The 20,729-nt window shown below is 39.6% G+C and overlaps 1 protein-coding gene across 3 annotated transcripts in view; it reads left to right on the top strand.

Annotated features, from left to right (window-relative positions):
- Positions 1-222: 222 nt before the first annotated feature.
- The window catches only part of LOC139950171 (uncharacterized), an 84,526-nt gene continuing 64,019 nt past the window's right edge, over positions 223-20,729 (top strand). For all 3 annotated transcript variants that reach the window (XM_071948798.1, XM_071948797.1, XM_071948796.1), the window contains exons 1-17: positions 223-266; positions 728-1,000; positions 2,895-2,996; positions 3,978-4,124; positions 5,952-6,064; positions 6,467-6,686; positions 7,604-7,717; positions 9,154-9,426; positions 9,866-10,129; positions 10,968-11,069; positions 12,565-12,699; positions 13,257-13,369; positions 14,371-14,587; positions 15,256-15,369; positions 16,725-16,838; positions 17,389-17,634; positions 19,527-19,769. In XM_071948798.1, the coding sequence (XP_071804899.1) occupies positions 781-1,000; positions 2,895-2,996; positions 3,978-4,124; positions 5,952-6,064; positions 6,467-6,686; positions 7,604-7,717; positions 9,154-9,426; positions 9,866-10,129; positions 10,968-11,069; positions 12,565-12,699; positions 13,257-13,369; positions 14,371-14,587; positions 15,256-15,369; positions 16,725-16,838; positions 17,389-17,634; positions 19,527-19,769 (2,737 nt within the window). In that variant the 5' untranslated portion in view covers positions 223-266; positions 728-780. The remainder of the gene's footprint in view (positions 267-727; positions 1,001-2,894; positions 2,997-3,977; positions 4,125-5,951; positions 6,065-6,466; positions 6,687-7,603; positions 7,718-9,153; positions 9,427-9,865; positions 10,130-10,967; positions 11,070-12,564; positions 12,700-13,256; positions 13,370-14,370; positions 14,588-15,255; positions 15,370-16,724; positions 16,839-17,388; positions 17,635-19,526; positions 19,770-20,729) is intronic.

Genomic DNA, 20,729 nt, shown 5'->3' with positions numbered 1-20,729 from the left:
AGCTCCTTCAGTTACATGTCCAAGTGATGTGCCTTCCATGAATGTGGACCCTGGAACAGCCTCATCAAATGTCACATGGTCGGCACCTCCATCAGCCACTGATATTGTTGATGGTGATGTCACAGCCAATGTTGTGTGTACAGATGATCTTGGTAATGTGGTGGTGTCAGGCGACTTGTATGCAGTAGGCTTAACAACAGTGACTTGCAGAGCTAACGATACTGCACTGAATGAAGGATCTTGCCAGTTTAACATCACTGTTGTTGGTTAGTATTATTAGCTCTTGTGCTTACTCAGAAAATTGACCATTGCAAAAGTACAATATTCAATTTTTAAATGCAAACAGTTTGATGTGACTGTTCAGATTCAGGCAGTTATTTTTCTTTTCATTTTTGTGGCAAAAGATTGTACAGTAGTTTTTTTTGAATGGTGTAGTCTTCATGTATGTGTAATGATTGGCTTTATTGTCATGTTTATTGAAAACTAGAGTATAGAAATAATTGTTAAACCAGCGATATGTCAAATTCCCTTAAGTGCAGAACATTGATTTTGTGAATCTTCTGTAGGAAACGAGAAAAATATTTGTAAAACCAGCGTTATGTTGTTTTATTTTAAGCGTAGAACATTGATTTTATGGTTCTTCTTTAGATTATGAGAAATAGTTCCGAAAACCAGTGAAGTCGTATTCCCTAAAGTGCAGAACATTGTTTTTGTGTTTCTTCTTCAGATAACGAGGGACCAATAGTCACCTGTCCGAGCAATGAGTCTCTTTCGAATGTGATGTCAGGAACTGATAGGGCTCAGATCGTTTGGTCAGCATCGCCCTCGGCCAGTGATATTGTGGATGGTGCCATTGGAGCTAATGCCATTACATGTGAAGATGGTAATTCCATGACGGTAACGTCAGGAGACAGCTATAAGATAGGTATAACGACAGTGACATGCACAGCGTCTGATTCAGCCATGAATCAAGGATCATGTCAATTTGACATAACTATTGGTAAGTAAAGTATGTAACATAGATTGCAATATAAACCACAAGGGAAACTGACTGGGTAAACCTTTGAAATGACTTTGGGGTTGAACAAAGAATTGACTAGAGTGGGATGCGAACCAACGACCTCCGGATTAACGTGCCGGCGCTCGACCAACTGAGCTATCTAGCCCTATATTGGCGGTGTCCGTATGATGTCAATATCTTTGTTCAGGGGTGCCAGTCAGAAGCCATACAACCGTTAACTGCCGTGTAGCCACATAGATTGCATCGGGAATGAAAGATATTATTACGTCTACACAATGTACCGTGTGTACTCCTTTTTTATCGCTGCAGGGGACCGTCCACAGTCCTACCACATGGGTAGGATTTAAACCCACATAAAACATCACTGCATAAGTGCGTTTAACTTTCATGTGTTTATACATTACCATGAAATAAAAAAAATAAAGCATATATATTTTTTACTACATGTACAGTTCTCTTTTTATATTTGGCGGTTTGCTAATTTGACCCTTTGTCGTGTAGATTTGTATAGTGTGCATTGCGGTCGCTGAGGTGATCTTACCTTTTTGTTCGATTTGGTCTCCTCTTTCTATCAGTACATAGTGGGGTTGATTTACTGAGGGTCTGCCTGACGCTTATTGTTGTTTTTCATTTGGTGTAGTATGAATGTTTGTAATGCAACGCTTTACTAAATTTTGTGCTCCTTTTTAAACTGATGGGTATTTTTAAAACCATATTGCTTTTTTTGCTAAAGTTTTGTTGTTGTATTTTAAGTTAAGTTTTAGTTTCAGTTACAGCTCAGTCTATAAAAACCCTAAGATCACATACTTTGGATAAAGCATGGACTTGAACATCATCCACCTGCACACCCACCACAGCAACCTTATCACTATAAAGTGTTATATTCTGACGAGAGAACAAGATTACGTCAACTTTACTGCCGTAGAGTGTGAGCTGATTGGATGCGCACTCATTGTCTAATCTCGTCAACACATGCCTCAATAGATGGATTGCACTACGCGTCATGTTTGTATATTTCACACGTGAAAAGTGCACGCATGTACTTTTCACAGGCAAAATGCATCAAAGATGGTGGTCAATGATGCGTATTGCAACCATAGAAATAGAACCCGGAGAACGCTGAGTGTCTCATTGTGCGTGGGGTTTTGTTGTGGGACCATTTTTATGGACGCGCATACGCAATTTTGCCATCATCATTGACCAATGAACGCACTAGAAACGTTCTATGTTCTCTGACATCTTGCCAGTTTGCCATACGCACGTCTCACGTGATGACAGTTTTGCCATACACGCGTATCGTGCGGTATCGATACACTGCGTTCACAGACGACACAGAGGGTGGCCGATCTCAGCGTTCTCTGGGTTCTATTTCTATAATGGCAACCTACATGTATCTATAAAGGCAATGACTGATGTATCCAGTGACTCGCCCCAGGCAATGTTCAGCGGGGTGTCACCATCATACATGACACTGCTGTGACCATGGAAGTCATTATTGTCTTCAAGTGATACCATGTTCAAGGCATTTTGCATCATACATTTTATATGTACATTTCCCCCTTGGGTTAGTTAGTGTCTTCTAGAGTCGTCAATATTTCAAACTTTCTCAACCACAAAAGCTATTTTGACAATCTATTCATTATATTGTACATGTATGAAAGGGCTTTAACTACTTCACAAAAACGGATCGGTGACCTTTTCTTTACCATTCGTCCTGTCTAAACCAGAAGTGCCTGTAAACTCCTTTGAAAAGGTGTTATTTAATGGCTTTTAGTTTGAAATGTACACCTTTTGATACTCTCATATTACACATCAATTAGTTTTGAATCTATCATCATCCTGAACACCTTTGTTTTTGTGCTTTTGTTTCTAGAATGTGAACTGTCCGCCTCCAACTGCTCAAACGGAGGAACATTTGATCCCACTTTCTGTGAATGTCTCTGTCAAGAAGATTACTCTGGAGAAACTTGCGACGGTAAGTATGATTCATCTAATCCGTGGCTATATTAGACCGACACCATAGAAAAATCCTTTAAGTTTTCATAGAAGTTGTCATTAAGTTTGTTGCATGTTTTTTTTATGAGTGAACAGCTGTGCTCAAACCTGTAACATGTTTATTTGCCTGATACTGTATGAGGCACAGAGGGTTGGGTATCAACCTGTGCAAATGGTCCCATACTTTAAAGCCATTGGACCCTTTCGGTAAACAGTGTTGTCCAAGGCCCACACCTTGTGTACCACAACTTCTATATCAAATAACAAACCTGTGAAAATTTAGGATCAATCGGTCATCGAAGTCGGGAGAAAACCCACCCTTGTTTCCGCGCGTTTCGCCGTGTCATGACATGTGTTTAAAATAAATCTGTAATTCTCATTAACGAGAATTTCTATCGTTTTGCTGTTTTCTCAAAAAGTAAAGCATTTCATGGAATAATATTTTAAGAGAAGTCTTTCACCATTGCCTTCTCTAAACCCTGTAAGTTATTTGTAAATCTGTGAACTTTTTTTTTTTTTTCTGAACCGAAAGGGTCCAATGGCTTTAAAGACACTGGACACTATCGGTAATTGTCAAAGAACAACAGTCTTCTTGCCTGATGTTTACCGACATATGCACAAAATAACAGACCTGTGAAAATTTGAACTGAATTGGTCGTCGAAGTTGCCAGATAATACTGGAAGAAGAAAAAAACCTTGTCACACGATAATGTGTGCTTTCAGATGCTTAATTTCGAGGGCTCAAAATCAAATTCTGAGGTCTCGAAATCAAATTCAAATAATGCAGTGGAAAATTACTTCTGTCGCGAAAATTACGTTTCTTCAGAGGGAGCCGTTTCTCACATTGTTTTATACTATCAACAGCTCTCCATATCAGAATTCATCACTGCAATAACTTATCTTTCTGAAAATAACTTATCTTTCTGATATTATTTTAAAATGTTATCGTTTTTTTTCCCAGACTTTAATCCTTGCATGGTAGACACCAGCTTATGCACGATAGAGACAGGACAGTATTGCGTTGCAAATGACAGCATCGTGGCTGGTTACACGTGCGAGTGTAGAGATTATGATGGCTTTGTTGAAACAGCTGATGGTTCATGCGAAGGTGAGTAGGGTTTCTACATAATAATAATAATAATAAATAATAATTGTGGCTTCTTACAAAGCGCACATGTCCGTCACCCAGTGACGCTCCTGGTGCTGTAACATTCAGTATTTCCTGCCAGATTGTGGGGCTACGTTTGAATTACACATGTATTACACATGTATTAAGAATTAAAAAAAAAAAAAACACTTGGTAGGCATTTTATGCTTGCGAAGCAGCCCTAGTTGGCACAGATTCTTAAATGCTGCTGACCATAAGCAAAACCACAAACTGCCTAACATGGTCCAAAGAAAACAAAAATATGTATAAGCGAGTGGAGCATCTCCTTATAAGGAGTTATTTACCCAGGGGGCCTTACAATTTTATAGCATAAGGGGTGTTGTGTTGAAATAAAATCATTGAACAATTATAATTGCATTTTTTTTACCTTTTGTCTGGGTAATTAATGATCAAGTCCAGGCCTCGGCGCAGGTTTAAACCACTAGTTGAAAACCTCTTCACCAGGCCTCGGCGCAGGTTTAAACCACTAGTTGAAAACCTTTTCACCAGGCCACGGCGCAGGTTTAAACCACTAGTTGAAAACCTCTTCACCAGGCCTCGGCGCAGGTTTAAACCACTAGTTGAAAACCTTTTCACCAGGCCACGGCGCAGGTTTAAACCACTAGTTGAAAACCTCTTCACCAGGCCTCGGCGCAGGTTTAAACCACTAGTTGAAAACCTTTTCACCAGGCCACGGCACAGGTTTAAACCACTAGTTGAAAACCTCTTCACCAGGCCTCGGCGTAGGTTTAAACCACTAGTTAAAAACCTCATCACCAGGCCACGGCGCAGGTTTAAACCACTTGTTGAAAACCTCTTCACCAGGCCACGGCGCAGGTTTAAACCACTAGTTGTAAACCTTTTCACCAGGCCACGGCGCAGGTTTAAACCACTTGTTGAAAACCTCTTCACCAGGCCACGGCGCAGGTTTAAACCACTAGTTGAAAACCTCTTCACCAGGCCACGGCGCAGGTTTAAACCACTAGCTGAAAACCTCTTCACCAGGCCTCGGCGCACAGGTTTAAACCACTAGTTGAAAACCTCTTCATTGTTATAACAATCTTAATGTAAGGCCATAGATTTGGATGTTGAGTATATCACATTTTATCTTCAAGTACGCGCTAATCCTCCAATCCGATTCGCAGAATGGAGCGGTGATAAAAACCTATATTGCACGGCTAATATCACTACCTGCGTCTTATGTGTTCTATGTCATGCACCAAGTTTTGCACTGACCTGGTTAATATGTTAACTCTAAAGGATTTGGGTACTTTTTGTAACACAGAACACAATGTCCAGTCACAGACTACCATCAAACTGACACCGTTCGATATAATGATAGTAGAGTGGTACTTTAAAATATTAGTTGCTGATGTGTTTTTGAGAAATGGGTACAACAATTTCATGAAAATACATGCTTAAATAATTTTCGTCTCGTGATCACTGAGGCGGAAATTATTTTCATGACACTGTTTCTCAAAAACTACAGCACCTCAGCAAGTAATATTTTCAGGAAAGCTTTTCGCCATCATTATCTTCAAACTGTGTAAGTTTAGTGTAAATCTGTGGACATTGTGTTTTTTGTCCTACCAAAAAGTACCTAGACCCTCTAAGAGCCAGTTTCAAAATAATTTTAGACTTTGATGTGAATCTTGCTTTTAGCAGAAACAATTCCATGTATTGATTACTGCTTACCTTTAATGAAAATCTTCTTATCATACATGTTTTCAATATGATATCGTTTAATTGTCCTAATTATTTTGTTTTCTTTCAAAATTATTTTTGTAGAAATGCCGACCTTAAAGGTTGCTGGGATAAAAATAAATGCGCCTTTTACTGTAGGACTGAGGAACCGCCGCAGCCGTGCATTTCGACGGATGTCTAGATTCTTTATTAGAGGGGTAAACAAAACAATTTTTATTTCAGTTTATTTCTAAAGCATTAAATGGTATTATGCCAGTGATTGCTTCTTTGCCACAAACATTATAATTTTGGCAAGGAGCTTACTTTCAAATATGCCCTGGTTATTATAAATGTAGTTGCCGCATTGTTGAAAGATGTTGTGTTTCTTTTGGATTTTTTAGGGAGCTTTGGAACGGCTCCCCCAGTTATTGCGATAATGTACTGCAGGACGATGACATCAAAAACATACAATGAAGACATCCTCCGATCTTTTATCTCAGGATGAAAAGATTCTTAAACAAAAATAAGATTTCCATTTCATAAGATAACTTATTTAAGGATGTCAAATATGTATCCTCTATTTAAACTGATCAATATACCAATATATCAATTTTTTTCAGATGAGAAGACTGTTCAGTACCAGACGAGCCACGAGAAGTTTCCTGTTCTTCAGCATCCTGGGCTTCAGAAGTGGTAGTGTAGTCGCTGATATGTCTGCATCATTCCCCAGTAATTCAACTCTGCCAAACGTTACCGACATTATGGACACATTGGCCAATGCTACAATTTCAGACGGGGTCATGAATTTTACCGTTGACGTGTCAGATCTTGCGGTTGAAGGTATGAAACTAATCATTTGCTAAATATCGCTGAATATATTTGTTGGGTTCAATCAGATTCTAACCGTGTGTTTTGATGCGACTTTTTTTTTCTAAATGGAATCAGAGCATACTGGGCCCAATTTAATAAGGCTTGTAAGCACAACAATTTGCTTAGCATGAAATTTCTTCCTTGAAAAAAAAAAACAATGTTACCAACCAAATTTGTATTTGTTGCATATTGCTTGTTACTGACATTCAGCTGTTGTCTGCTTACCCTGAAAATCACGTAAAAAATTGGTTGGTAATCCTGTTTTTATTAAGGTAGAAATTTCATGCTAAGCAAATTTTTGTGCTCACAGGCTTTATGAAAGTGGGCCCTGGTTGGAAACTTGAGCTCATTTCAGAACCAACACATCACATTCAGGCATGCAACTTTAGAGCTGATCAGGCTAGTCAGCTGATTACCTCATATTCTTTTCAAAACGGTGCCTTTGAAAACTGAAAAACACTGTACAAAAGTAAAGTGTGATCTGCCCTCTTGTCAGGCAAAATTAAAAATATGGCGTGTCATGGCCGAGCGGTTAAGAGCACCGGATTCAAGCTCTGGTGTTTGATTAACAGTGTTGGTTCAAATCCCGGTCGTGACACTTGCTACATAAAATTGGGGAGGTAGTGCTTTCTGCTCTACCGGCCAGGCTTCGGACTGATGATATCCAAGCCTACATCCATATGGACTGTAAAAGGGGTAACCCTGTTTCAGCCCTAGGAGTAGGTGGCAACGGCCTCTGAAAAAAAAAAATTGTAGCTCAGGCCTTGTTTGTCTGGCGACATATATATAAAAATAGTACAAACAAAGAAGTCAAATTTTGAAGAGTTTGAAATTATGGTTTGGAGGAAAAACATCACCACTGACAATGAGTTTCTTTTACTCCTTAGATATTGATAGCTGTATGACCGCTCCCTGCTTGAATGGAGGTACATGTAATAATACTATTGCCAACTTCACCTGTACTTGTGCACCTGGATTCGGCGGAGAAACATGTGAAATTGGTGAGTATGATCGTTCATTTGGATTCACGGCTGAAAGTGGTTACACTACAAGTCTACTAACCAGGGTCCTTTTCATTCTTGCGTAGGGAAACAAATGAGGTATAGAGATGTTCACATATAGTACACATACATTTGTAACACAACAAGGCCCAATTTTATGGCTCTGCTTACCGTAAGCACAGAATCGACGCTTACGGAAGCAGGGAATTCTGTGCTTACGGCAAGCATAGTTCATGGGTTAGCGGCGCATTTGGGCTTCTGCGTGTGTGTACTTCACGTTACTAGGCATTCTACGCTTACAAGGCTAGTGCAGAAATTCGGCGTGCACGTAAGCAGGGAATCGCGATCGTAAGCGCAGAATTCGGCGGTAAGCAGAGCAATAAAATTGGGCCCAGTTTGGTTGGTAACCTTTTCCCACTAAGCCAAATAGTTTGATGTTTAAGTCTGTGTTTTAGATCAAGCATCTGTTTGAGATTTTTCTCTGGTATCTGGTACCTTGGACGCTTTTCTTTTCATGGTTGAATTTCAACAAATATGAACTGGCGGTCACTATTCTATTTTGACCATTACCAGTTTTTATACACAACATGGGTTTATGGGAATGCCATAAGCCTTTTTGAGGTATGGCGACTGATGCCACGCTCACCATGTTGGTGGTCATTAGGTTTACGTGTAAACGCCGCGTCGCCTAAAATGCACACTTCACTGAATAACATACGTTCTATTTCTAGTGGTCAATACGCACAAATTTACCACAACTTTACATTGTTGTAGCATCGTGTCCGCCATAACATGTACCTCAAAAAGGCTTATGGGAGACTGTGGGAGACATAAGGTGGGAGCAGATATGCCAGGTGAATCCATTGTCCTCAGAATTGTGCCCCTTGCTCCAGCCTCGCTACCATGGGCAGCACACCATATTGTTACCTCTTTTTACTAACCCCTCGATGGGATGTACTGCTCAAGAAACAACGTCATTTGGCTCATGAAATTGTTTATGCATTAAAGATGTAAAGTTTGTGCGCGCGCAGTTTTAAGATATCTGCAGGTTGATCACACCCGCATTTTTTATGCCATGCATTTTTTTAAAACAAAAACATTCTTTTATTTGTGTACCCCACTCTGTGTTTAATGGTCTCATATGACGATGGTCATGTTTTTTTTCCTTCTTTTTTCGTATCTTGTAAATGCTTTCTCTCATTTGACTCAAACTAAACCAAACTAAAGGCCGAGTTATAGTCGGTCGCGCGATGGTCGGGCGTCGGAAATCTTGACGCGCAATCATAAAAAGACACGGTTTCTAGGCCTCAGTCTTAGGATTGCGCACAAGATTTCCATCGCGCGACCATCGTGCAACCGACTTTTAACCAGCCTCAAGGCTATTTAGGAAAAGTAACCCGGCCACCTTTATTTCCCACACCTTGCTTCTGATGTAGACATTGAGGCTCCAGTTGTCAGCTGCCCGAAGAGTGCTCTTCCTGTGAACGTGGATCCGGGGACAGCATTTGCCAATTCCACCTGGTCATCCTTACCAACAGCAATGGATAATGTTGTTGTGAACATAACAGATAGTGTAGTATGTGAAGACGATTTGGGTAATGTGGTGATTTCTGGTGGAGCATATAAAGCAGGCATAACATTAGTGACATGCAAGGTTCTGGATAGTGATATGAATGAAGGATCGTGCCAATTTAAAGTCGCTGTGCATGGTGAGTGACTTTTGAATTCTTTTAATCGTTTTGTTACAATTTAGTTATTGCAAAGCATTTTGGTTCTTTAATGTTTTAAACTTGTCAAGGTGTTTGGATTATAAACACTGCATTTATGTTCAACAAAAAACAAGTACGAGAGTGAGATATAATATGTTTGCATTGACTTCACTTCGTTGTTTTCTGTGACGTGTCAATACCATGCTCAGATGAAAGTTTTGTACCTTAATTTGTTATACAATACACGTCATCGGCTGCCACTTTTGATGTATTAACAATAGTAAAGTACACACGTCGCGTATTGCAATCCATCTATTACTGTGCCTGGAACACCTAGCAGGGTGGGTATGTGAACATAACAAGTTTTTTATTGGTTATTATTATTGTTATTAACATCTATTATAATTATTAACCCATTGACCAATGCTTCTCCTAACAGACAATGAAGCTCCAACCATCGCATGTCCGGATAATCCTGCATTGGCCCAGTTAGGGATCCAAACTAGTGGAGTTGCAGTGGTTTGGCCGTCACTGCCTTCAGCCAATGACACAGTCGATGGTATCCTCACTCCGGCTTGCTTAGATGGTTCTGGTAATCAAGTAGCATCCGGAGATGACTTTGGGGAAGGCTTGACGACAATTATCTGTACAGCTCAGGATGCCGCTTCAAACGAAGCAACATGCAACTTCAATATTACAATAGGTAATCATGTTTTTGTGAGCATCTTTTTTCATTCAAAAATTGTTTTCAATATATTTTTCTATCTTTCATCATCAAGTCGAGCGCCATGCAGTGGCTTGAGCCTGCCCAGTGAACTTTGTCCAGATGTTTCGCTCCAGCATGCAGGAGGGTAGTTCCTCAGCACTGGCCAAGCCGGAGTGTCGTTTCAGGTTGTATATGAAGGCAAGACATTTAGATTTAGATGAGAAGGCTTGCCTTGAGTGTGCTCCAAGAGGACGGTTAGCAGTCAACAAGCTCAGCGTGGCGGACACAGAGTACCCAGCAAACTTACGCGGCGTTTGCAGATCCTAGCCTTCCACCAGCCATCATCTTAATTTTTGTACAAACAATACTTACAAAAGTTGTTTATCAACTTCAGGGTGTAAATTGATTCCAGTAAGGTTAAAAGTTTTATTGACGAGCTTTATGTGCCGTGTTTGCATTCAGGGCTGCTGCATACTCCTAAGGAGTTGAGAAGTATTTCTTGGTTTTTTTCAAACTTTATAATGGACTTTGATTCTTGATTTCATTGTTCTACAGTTTGTGCACGTTATACACTTGAGTCAAAAGAAACATGTTTATTGTCTATTGCTGTCTAGTGTCTTATTTTGACTCATTTTACTAATAGTAATAACAACTAGTTCTTACAGAGTGATTTACAATAACGTACATTAATGTAGCAACGTACTCTACACTGGTCACTGGTCACTGGTATGAACTTAGTTAGCATTTTAAGATACAACCTTGTGTAATGAGGGATAGAGTCTGTGATTTGCTATTTATTTTTTTTTTTTTTTTTTGTCACCTCTCGCTTCCCCAGAGTGTGTGCTGTCAGCTGTGAACTGCTCAAATGGTGGGACATTCAGTGCTGATTTCTGTGAGTGTCTATGTCCATCAAATTACACTGGAGACACTTGTGAAGGTAGGAACAAAATAATTGTTGGGAATAATTGACATAAAGCTAAAAATGAACATTGTTTTAAACAGCGTGCAATTATTTGTGTGGACTTTTTTATTTGGCATGAGCAAATTACTTTAAGTTCTCTAGATTTTGATGAGATTTAGAAAAAAAGCTGTGTTTTCACTTTTTTTTTTGACAGTTTTCATGCATGCTCATTATTGGCTTGTTTTAACTGCTGCAATAGTTGAGTGGGGTTTCAATGCACGACTTTGCAAACAAGCAACATTTCTGTGGTAGACTGGCATTGGACTTGAAATTTTAAATTTTAAATTTTTGTTTGCATTAAAGGCACTGGACACCTTTGATAATTTTCAAAGACCAGTTTTCTCACTTGGTGATTCCCAACATGATGCATAAAATAACAAACCTGTGAAAATTTGGGCTCAATTGGTCATCGAAATTACAAGAAAACAATGAAAAAACACCCCTTAAGTCTTTTAATATTTGAGAAATTACCTCTTTCATGAAAAACTATGTTACTTCAGAGGGAGCCATTTGAAACACATGGTTGGAAAGATGTTTTAAAAGTAGAATACAATGATCCACACAAATTTGCCTCAAAAATGCGTGGTTTTCGTTTTAATGTGCGAACTAACACGGTCGGCCATTTATGGGAGTCAAAAATTTGACTCCCGTAAATGGCCGACCATAAATGGCCATTTATGGGAGTCAAAAATTTGACTCCTATAAATGGCCGACCGTGTTAGTCGACGAGGTAAAAGGAAAACCCTGCAATTTCGAGGCATGTTTGTGTGGATCATTGTATTCTACTTTTACAACATCTTTCTACCCATATGCATTTTATAACAAACGGTTACAAACGCTTTTCCAAGACCAACTCGACCGATCCAAGGCAACGTGTTCCTTTAACAATGTATGCCCTTGATTGGTTGAATAAGCGTGCTTGTATTCTGCGCAAAGCAATTCAACCAAAATAATTTCAGTGTGACTGGCCCTTAAAGGTGCTATGTCAGATTTTGGGCCCCAAACGTAAAAAAAAAAAGTTTTTGTGTGAATAGTATTTCAAAGAGTATCACCCGCTCTAACAAAAAAAAGTTTAATTTTCACTTTAAATGGTCAGGAACCATGAAAAAAATTCAAAACGTTTCTTATTAAACACATAAAATTGATCATGTGATATACTGTCGGGATCCCGACTGAAACTAATTTTGAGCACTTTATTTCACTGCTACTAATAATTGATGGACTTTTTCGAGCAATGGCTCAATTGAAAGCTTGTAACTTTTTTCGGCCCCCATCAAAGTACCTATTGAATTTAAAATCAAAATTTAGGGTCAAATTGGCAAAAAATCTGACATAGCTTCTTTAAGGCTCTAATGCAAACAATTATTTTGACTAATTACCCATAGTGTCAAGTGCCTTTTAAAACAAACTAAGTACTTTGTGCCAAGTATGCTCAATTGTCACATTTACATGTACTTTTCCTTCATGACAGATTTAAGCCCATGCTTGATGAATAGCAGTTTGTGCAGTTCGGAAGTTGGGACAACCTGTGTAGCAAGTGGGAATAGTTACATCTGCGAATGCAACTCATGGGATGGATACTTTAGACAAAATGGTTCATGTATCAGTAAGTTCCTCAGTTATAAACTCTGATATTTTATCACCACTTGACCACATACGACAAGTATAGACGCTTGCAGAGTATACTGTTCCAAACGTCAAGATAACTTCGGCTTTTCTGAGAGCCAACACTCCCACAAAAGAGATTTACACATGGTTGTACCAGCAAGTTTACTACATCATTCATAGATTCTTCCTATTTATCCACACCATGCAAAGCTTCAAACAATACTTATATAGGCAGTTTGTTTGTGCTGCGTGGCTTATGCATAAGCTAAAACTGAGACGAAAATTGTTTTTGTGACATCGTTTTGCTCATTTGTAAAAAAACTGAAGCACCTCAGTAAGTAATGTTTTAAGGGAAGCTTTCTACTATCATTATCTTCAAACTGTGTAAGCTTAATGTAAATCTGTGGACATTGAAAAGAAGTACATAGCCCCTTTAAATAGTCAGACAGTAGGAGGGTTGACTATGTGTACTGCGCAGGTGAACCATATGACATCATTGAATTATTATTTTAAAGAAATTTGTTTATAAATGTCTTGTTTCTTTCCTTCTTTCAGAATTTCCATCGCTGCTATTGCAGTTCACTGCTCCGACTTTGACTTTTATATCTGCCTACGGTAACACACAGAGTGCTGCGTTTAGCACTTTGGCATCCCAAATGGAAAGATTGGTAATTACATTTCTGTATATATGTTGATCCCTTGGACTGATATAAGGAGCAGCCACGGTCTGCCCACGGTTTGCCATTTTGGGAGTCCAGGGGGGATTTCATTAAACTCTTCCTAACTTACAAATGTAGGACTAGTCGGAGGCAATGCTAAGATGTACATGTATAGTTTTAAGTTAAGACCATCAGTTACTGGTCCTAATTTCAATTAAGACTAGTCTTATCTGTTCGTAAAATTGGCCCAAGGTCTGTATGCTTCAATTTGAAAGGGCACAGGTACCAAGGCATTTTCGCCTTGGTAAAGGGCACCTTATGAGGAAATTGTCAATGACCAGGGGGGGGGGTATGGAGGCAATCACACTTTTTTTGCCTCCGTGAAGTATCGGGCCTGGGAGTCAGATGCATCTTAAAATATATTGAGGTGTACACATTTGCTTGTCGAGGTGTACACATTTACTAGTTCAACCAAATTCACTTTTAAACGAAATGGAAACCATACCTCAGTAACCATACCTCTCAGGGTATGTAACTTAAAGTTTAAGTAAGTTAAGAAAAATATTGAAGTTATTTAAGATAAACAGATATGGTTTAATATCGCACTGTTGTTGCCGTTGATTGACCAATTGGAAGCGATGATTCCAAGTTGCCGGAGACAGTGACTATTTTTTATTTGTTCTTACGTAAATTAAGTTGGCTTATTGTTTATGATAATAATAAATATCGAATAAATATAGTTGCCTGCTGCCAAAACATAGGATTCGAGATGCCTCTAGCTACCAGGCAATCTCCATAGTCTAGTTGGTAAGACACTGCTCCAGAATGGCAGGGGTCGTGGGTAGGCATCCCACTCGAGTATAACGCCTGTGATATTTGTTGACAGGACTGGGGGGGGGGGGGAAGTACTGAGTTTACAGTGCCAGCATATCGGTGTATGGGTAAAAACCACAATTATTATTATTTATCCCTGATGCAAATTTAACGACCAATAATAATCTTGTTATCAGGTACTAGCCTCCCTGCAGTCCTCTCCAGCAACTGCAGAAGCCCTCGCGGTTAGAGTGCTGTCCTTTGCTGCGGGAAGTGTAGTTACTAATGCTGCAGTGTCCTTCCCATCGAACTCGTCTCTGCCAAATGCAACAGCCGTTGCGAATGCCTTGACTCCTACGATTAGCGATGGTAACACAAGTATCCCAATCACTGCAAACTCTACCACCTCTCAAGGTATGTTAATGGGTCATTCCACCAAGTTGGGGAACACTTTGTGACATTGTATGTCTTGTGCACAATTTTAGTTGCTGCCCCATTTCTGCTGTATTTAATCACTGACTGATCTCTCCTCTGATTCAGCAGGAAGCTAATAGCGGGAATTTTAAAAAGCTGGGGCCAATTTCATAGAGCTGCTTAAGCAAAAAATTTTCTTAAGCACGAAAATAGCTCGCTTATTTTACACATGTTACTGGCCAAAATTTCATGCCATATACATTGCTTATGACTAGTATTTAGCTGTTGTTTACTTAGCATAACAATTGAGTGGAGTCTTGGCCGGTAATCTGATTTTACTAAGCAATAAGTTTTTTGCTTTTGAAAGCAAAATTTGGTGCTTATAAGTACATGTAGCTCTATGAAATTGGGCCCTGCTCTTGTCAATAGGAATTACTGCAACAATGGAAATGGGCACTTTTCACCTGTAAGCACATACCGCAACAACAATACTCGACCGATTGTTACAAACAAGGTGTCAAAATCACCGCAATTGGATTGACCGTCTCCTGGTTTTTTTCATTTTTAGAATATGAGTAATAATTTTAAAATTATAGGTGCTTTTACAACAGCTGCGTTACTTTTTTTGCTGTCTTTATTTGATTTGCACTATTTATAATTGGTTACAGATGCTGATGACTGCAACAGCAGCCCATGCCAGAATGGAGCCACGTGCACCAATACCATGGAAGGCTTCGATTGTGCCTGTGCACTTGGATTCAATGGAACCACGTGTGATACGAGTAAGTCTAATATTGACGCAATTCACCTGACGTCATCATCAGAATAATCTTAGCGATTAAGGTGGGGACAATGTCACTGTGCGTTAATCAGTGAAGTGCGCATTTTAGGCGACGCAGCGTTTACATGTAAACCTATTGCCCACCAAAATGGTGAGCGTGTCACAGTCGCCCATGCAATGTGCGTGCAAGGGTTCTACAGGACGTTTTGGAGAAATTTTCATTCAACCGTTTTAGTCTATTGGACACCCGTTTCAGTTTGACATTTACATTGGCTTGGCTCATGACAAGATCGACGTCCAACCACTGGTGGACTAAATGTGCGCACTGGAACTTGCTCATTATTGTACATGATTCTGCGTTGTCGTCGTATGTCCCTAGCCTTGATGAGCTGTTTTTCTGTTTTTAATAATGCTGTTAATCAAACAGTTATACATTTTTTTAAATGTCGATGTTTTTTTGACGCTGCTGGGCACCTCTGAAAAAAAGTGTTTCACTTAGAGGTCTCCCCGGGGTAAAGAAGGAATAAAAAAAAAAATGGATGCAAAATGAGGCTGATAAAAGCTGAAGTTTTGGATCAGTATGCTCCTGAAATTGATCTAATGATGTCGAGTTGTCTTATCACTGGATATTTGTGTTTATGTATATGGTGTTTAAAGGCAGTGAACACTATTGGTAATTACTAAAAATAATTGTCGGCATAAAACCACACTTGGTAGCGAGTAATGGGGAGAGGTTGATAGTATAAAACCTTGTGAGAAATGGCTCCCTCTGAAGTGATGTAGTTGTCGAGAAAGAAGCAATTTTTCACGAATTTGATTTCGAGACCTCAAGTTTAGAATTTGAGGTCTCGAAATCATATAAACGCACACAACTTAGTGTGACAAGGGTGTTTTTTTCTTTCAATATTATCTCGCAAGTTCGAAGACCAATTGAGCTCAAATTTTCACAGGTTTGTTATTTTATGCATATGTTGAGATACCCCAACTGTGAAGGCTAGTGTTTGACAATTACCAATAGTGTCCACTGCTTTTAACCGCAAACCTTAATACTAAATTGTATCTTCACCATACAGAGTTTCAAATCCCACTAAAACAAACCACCCAACCCTGGTTGACACTGTTTGTGTTGTTATAATAAATAATAATAACAACACAGCATTTTATAAAGGCGCACTAAATCTGGTGTAAAACCATTCAAAGGCGCTAGTCAAGATGGAAAAGAGGGAATTCTCAAATGGTAGGGAAAGCAAGTGTGGAGAGGTGTGTCTTAAGTTGCTGCTGAAAGATGGAGATGTTATGTATTTCCCTGAGGTTATTACTATTATTAGTATTATTCTTACTTGAATTGCCTTTTAGATATCAACAACTGTACTGCAAATCTCTGTATGAACAATGGAACGTGTGTGGATGGTGTGGACACCTTTACCTGTCTATGTACATCTGATTTCGATGGAACATTTTGTGAAGTTGGTAAGTGTCATAAGCCTAGCTGTTAAGAGCACTGGATTCAAGCTCTGGTGTTTGATCAGGAGAATGTAGGTTCGAGTCCCAGTCGTGACACTTGTGTCCTTTAGCAAGACACATAACCATGATTGCTTCAGAAAGTTTGGGAGTGCTTTCTGCTCTACCAGCCAGGCTGCAGATGGATGACCTCAAGCCTATACACCTGTAAAGGGGGTGACCCTTTTATGGCCCTTGGGGTAACCTTTTAATGGCCCTTGGAGTAGGCGGCAGGCCTGATACTTCACGGAGGCAACGAAGGCGATTGCCTCCATGTCACCTGGTCATTGCCTTGGTGCCCTTGAAATGCTCCAGTACAAATTTGCAATTTCATCATAGGGTGCCCTTGACCGAGAAAAAAATGCCTTGGTGCCCTTGCCCTTTCAAAAACGAAGCATACAGCCCTGAGGCGGTAACAGTCGCTGGAAAAATTAGTTGATTGTATCTCACACCTTGGAGGATTGGAACGAATTTACTCTTCCACAGAATAATAAAGTCTCATTATCTTTCTCGTGTTTAGATATTGCACCACCTGTGTTAACGAACTGCGTAGACACAGTGACAGTAAACACAACATCAGGCAGCAACATGGGGGAGTATAAGTATGAAAGCACACCACCTACCTGTACTGATAATGGGGGAATGACTTCACTCATCTACTCAAGGACTTCTACACTTTTTCCCATTGGTGATACAACCGTCACCGTTGTATGTCTTGATGAAGTCAGTCTTAGTGACGTGTGCATGTTTACTGTAACTGTGACAGGTAAGAGTCACTCTTTCCACCACTACCACCCCAAAAACCCATACCCTTAATCTTGTTCCTTACCATACCCAAAATCTGTATCATACTATGACCGGTTACGAAAGAATGAATGTGGAAACCATAACTCTAGATCTCCTGCCTCCGGGCTTTATTAAATGCAGTGGACACTATTGGTAATTACTCAAAATAATTATTAGATATAAAACCTTACTTGGTAAATGGTAAAGAGTAATGGGGAGAGGTTGATTGTATAAAACATTGGGAGAAAAGGCTCCCTATGAAGTGACACAGTTTTCAAGAAAGAAGTAATTTTCCACGAACTTGATTTCGAGACCAGATTTAGAGTTGAAATCAACCATCTAAACGCACACAACTTAATGTGACAAGGTTTTTTTTTCTTTCATTATTATCTCGCAACGACAACCAATTGAGCTCAAATTTTCACAGGTTTGTTATTTTATGCTTTGTTGAGATACCCCAAGTGAGAACACTGGTCTTTGACAATAACCAATAGTGTCCATTGTCTTTAAATGTAAGGGATTATAAGTACATATGTAACTGCAATTTGTGATAATTAAAAGGGAAATGTGAGATTAATTGAAAAAGATCATTACCAGTCGGAGAAATAACTTTGACTGGTGAGATGCGTTTCTCCCGACATTATATAATTGAATGATCCGAATTGATCAATTTGAAAATAAAGCCATCGGTGGGGGGCGCTTGATCTTAGGCTAGATGCGTGAATAAATGAATATATTACATGTAGGTAAACAAAGAAGCATACAAAAATACGTTTCCATATGTTTTTCTGCCCGTCACAATACCACCCTAAATTGTCCTCCCAAATGACTCAAAGCTCTTCCCTACCAATGTTAATCTCTCTCTACTGCCCTAAACATCTTTCCATACAACCTTTATGAACACTGTATGTAAAACTTAAGGAACCTTAACCTTTGACCCTTGACAATATGATATTACTAGTAGCACTAGTAGCAATTGAGCCAAATTGTATTGCACGACTTTCAGTGGTAAACAAATTTTCGTGCTTACTGTAGCAGAAAAATTTGCTGAGGTGTAAAAAATATTTCATAGGTCGAAGTTGCAAGATAATAATGAAAGAAAAACACCCTTGTCACATGAAGTTGTGCGCTTTCAGATGCTTGATTTCGAGACCTGAGGTCTCGAAATCAAATTCGTGGAAAATTACTTCTTTCTTGAAAACTACCCCACTTCAGAGGGAGCCGTTTCTCACAATGTTTTATACCATCAACCACTCCCCATTACTCGTTACCAAGTAAGGTTTTATGCCAATAATTATTTTGAGTAATTACCAATAGTGTCCGCTGCCTTTAAGCAGCTCTATGAAATTGGGCCCAGGTACTGGATGCCTACCCCCCTCGGAGCTCCCCCATCCCATTTGCTTTGCCTCATAGACTTTATGCATAATGGTCATCCTGTCGCTATCCTTAAAGGTAAAGCTATGATGAAACATTGACAGTGCACAGTTGAGTCATGCGTGCACATACCAGGCCAGTAATATAGGCTGTCCTGCTTATTAGTGAGGACTTAAGGCCCGGTCACACAGGCCCCAAAAACGAGAACGATAACGAGAACGATAAAAATGCACGCCCTCGATTGGTTGAAATGCTCCATGCAGAATGAGCCCACGCTCATTCAACCAATCGCGGACGTGCATTTTTATCGTTTTCATTTTCGTTCTCGTTATCGGGGCCTGTGTGACCGGGCCTTTAAGGTCTATTTAACTGTTCTTATTTACCAAGTTTCGAGACAATTTTGGAACATACATGTACAATACTTCATTGCACAGCCAGGATCTCACTTTTAAGAGTAGAAGATTTATAGGATTGTTTTTTTTTTCCCCCCTGTAATAGACAACGAATCGCCTAGACTGAAAGACTGCCCTATGGATCAAGAAGCTTTTGCTGATTCTACTAATTATACCACAGTCACTTGGGCTGCACCCATGGTAGAGGATAATTCAATGTCCATGGTTGATCTGACACTTAGCAATAGTTCCGGAACCAGCTTTCCAGTTGGGACCACTCTAGTCACCTACACAGCTACTGACCCATCAGGAAATGCAGACACCTGCTCCTTCAATGTGACTGTATATTGTAAGTGATACAAGTTTCGTATCTCAGTTTTACTAATAGAAGTATAATGTCTTGTGTTTAAATATAAACTGCCCCTTTACTCACGTCTGCCTGCCAGTGAATTTGTGAGAGTTTTGCTTTTGTGATGAAACTTCAACCTTTTTTTTCTTCTAGCTCAAAATGGTGAACTGATTGAGTTATGCATTATTTTATTTATTTTTTATTTGACAGGTTATTTATACTAAAGTAAAAATAAGTACATTTTCATATTCATCAAAGAAAATTTAAAGTGGAAAATCTTAGGATATAAATTTTCTGCAATGTTGAGGTCTCAAACGTAACACTGTGAACAAACTCAGTGTAAGAATCGGGTACATGTACTGGTGGGAATAAACTCAGGTTTGGGATTGTGTGCTGCTACGAAAAAATCTTACTTTGAAACAACTCAGGGTTAGGGTCAGGTGCTGTTGTGAACAAACCTTGGTTTAAATTCAGGAACTACTGTGAACAAACTCGGGGTTAAGCCGTGTTCGCATTGGACTAACGTTTTACCGAGACAGTGGTTAACATTCCAAAAGGGGAAACTTACCAGCGTCCGCACTTGGATTTACTTGACTCGGGTAAACTAACCGAGACCGTGGGTAAACTAACCGAGCTGGCCCCCTGCGTGACATTGAATAGTTTGATAATCACGAAAATATTATTCTTCCATGACAAAACATGTCAGCTTCTTCGGGCCACGGACGGATGGGAGATTTAACCGAGTCGTCGCGTCCGCATTGGACTTTCTGGCTCGGTTAAACTGACTTGGTCAGTCTTTCTGGGCACCTTTGGCTCGGTTAAACTACCCATTCGGGTCGGGTAAGTTACCTGGGAGGAAAACCTCCTGGGCTGTTGGCATTGATTGGACTTAAAATGGGTAAGTTACCCATTGGCTCGGTTAGTTTAGCCAAATTAAGTCCAATGCGATTAGGGCTTTAG

The sequence above is a fragment of the Asterias amurensis genome, chromosome 17 (genome assembly GCF_032118995.1).
Source record: "Asterias amurensis chromosome 17, ASM3211899v1".
Lineage (NCBI taxonomy): Eukaryota > Metazoa > Echinodermata > Asteroidea > Forcipulatida > Asteriidae > Asterias > Asterias amurensis.
The sequence above is the reverse complement of the archived record's forward strand: the minus strand, read 5'-3'. Positions and strand labels throughout refer to the sequence as shown.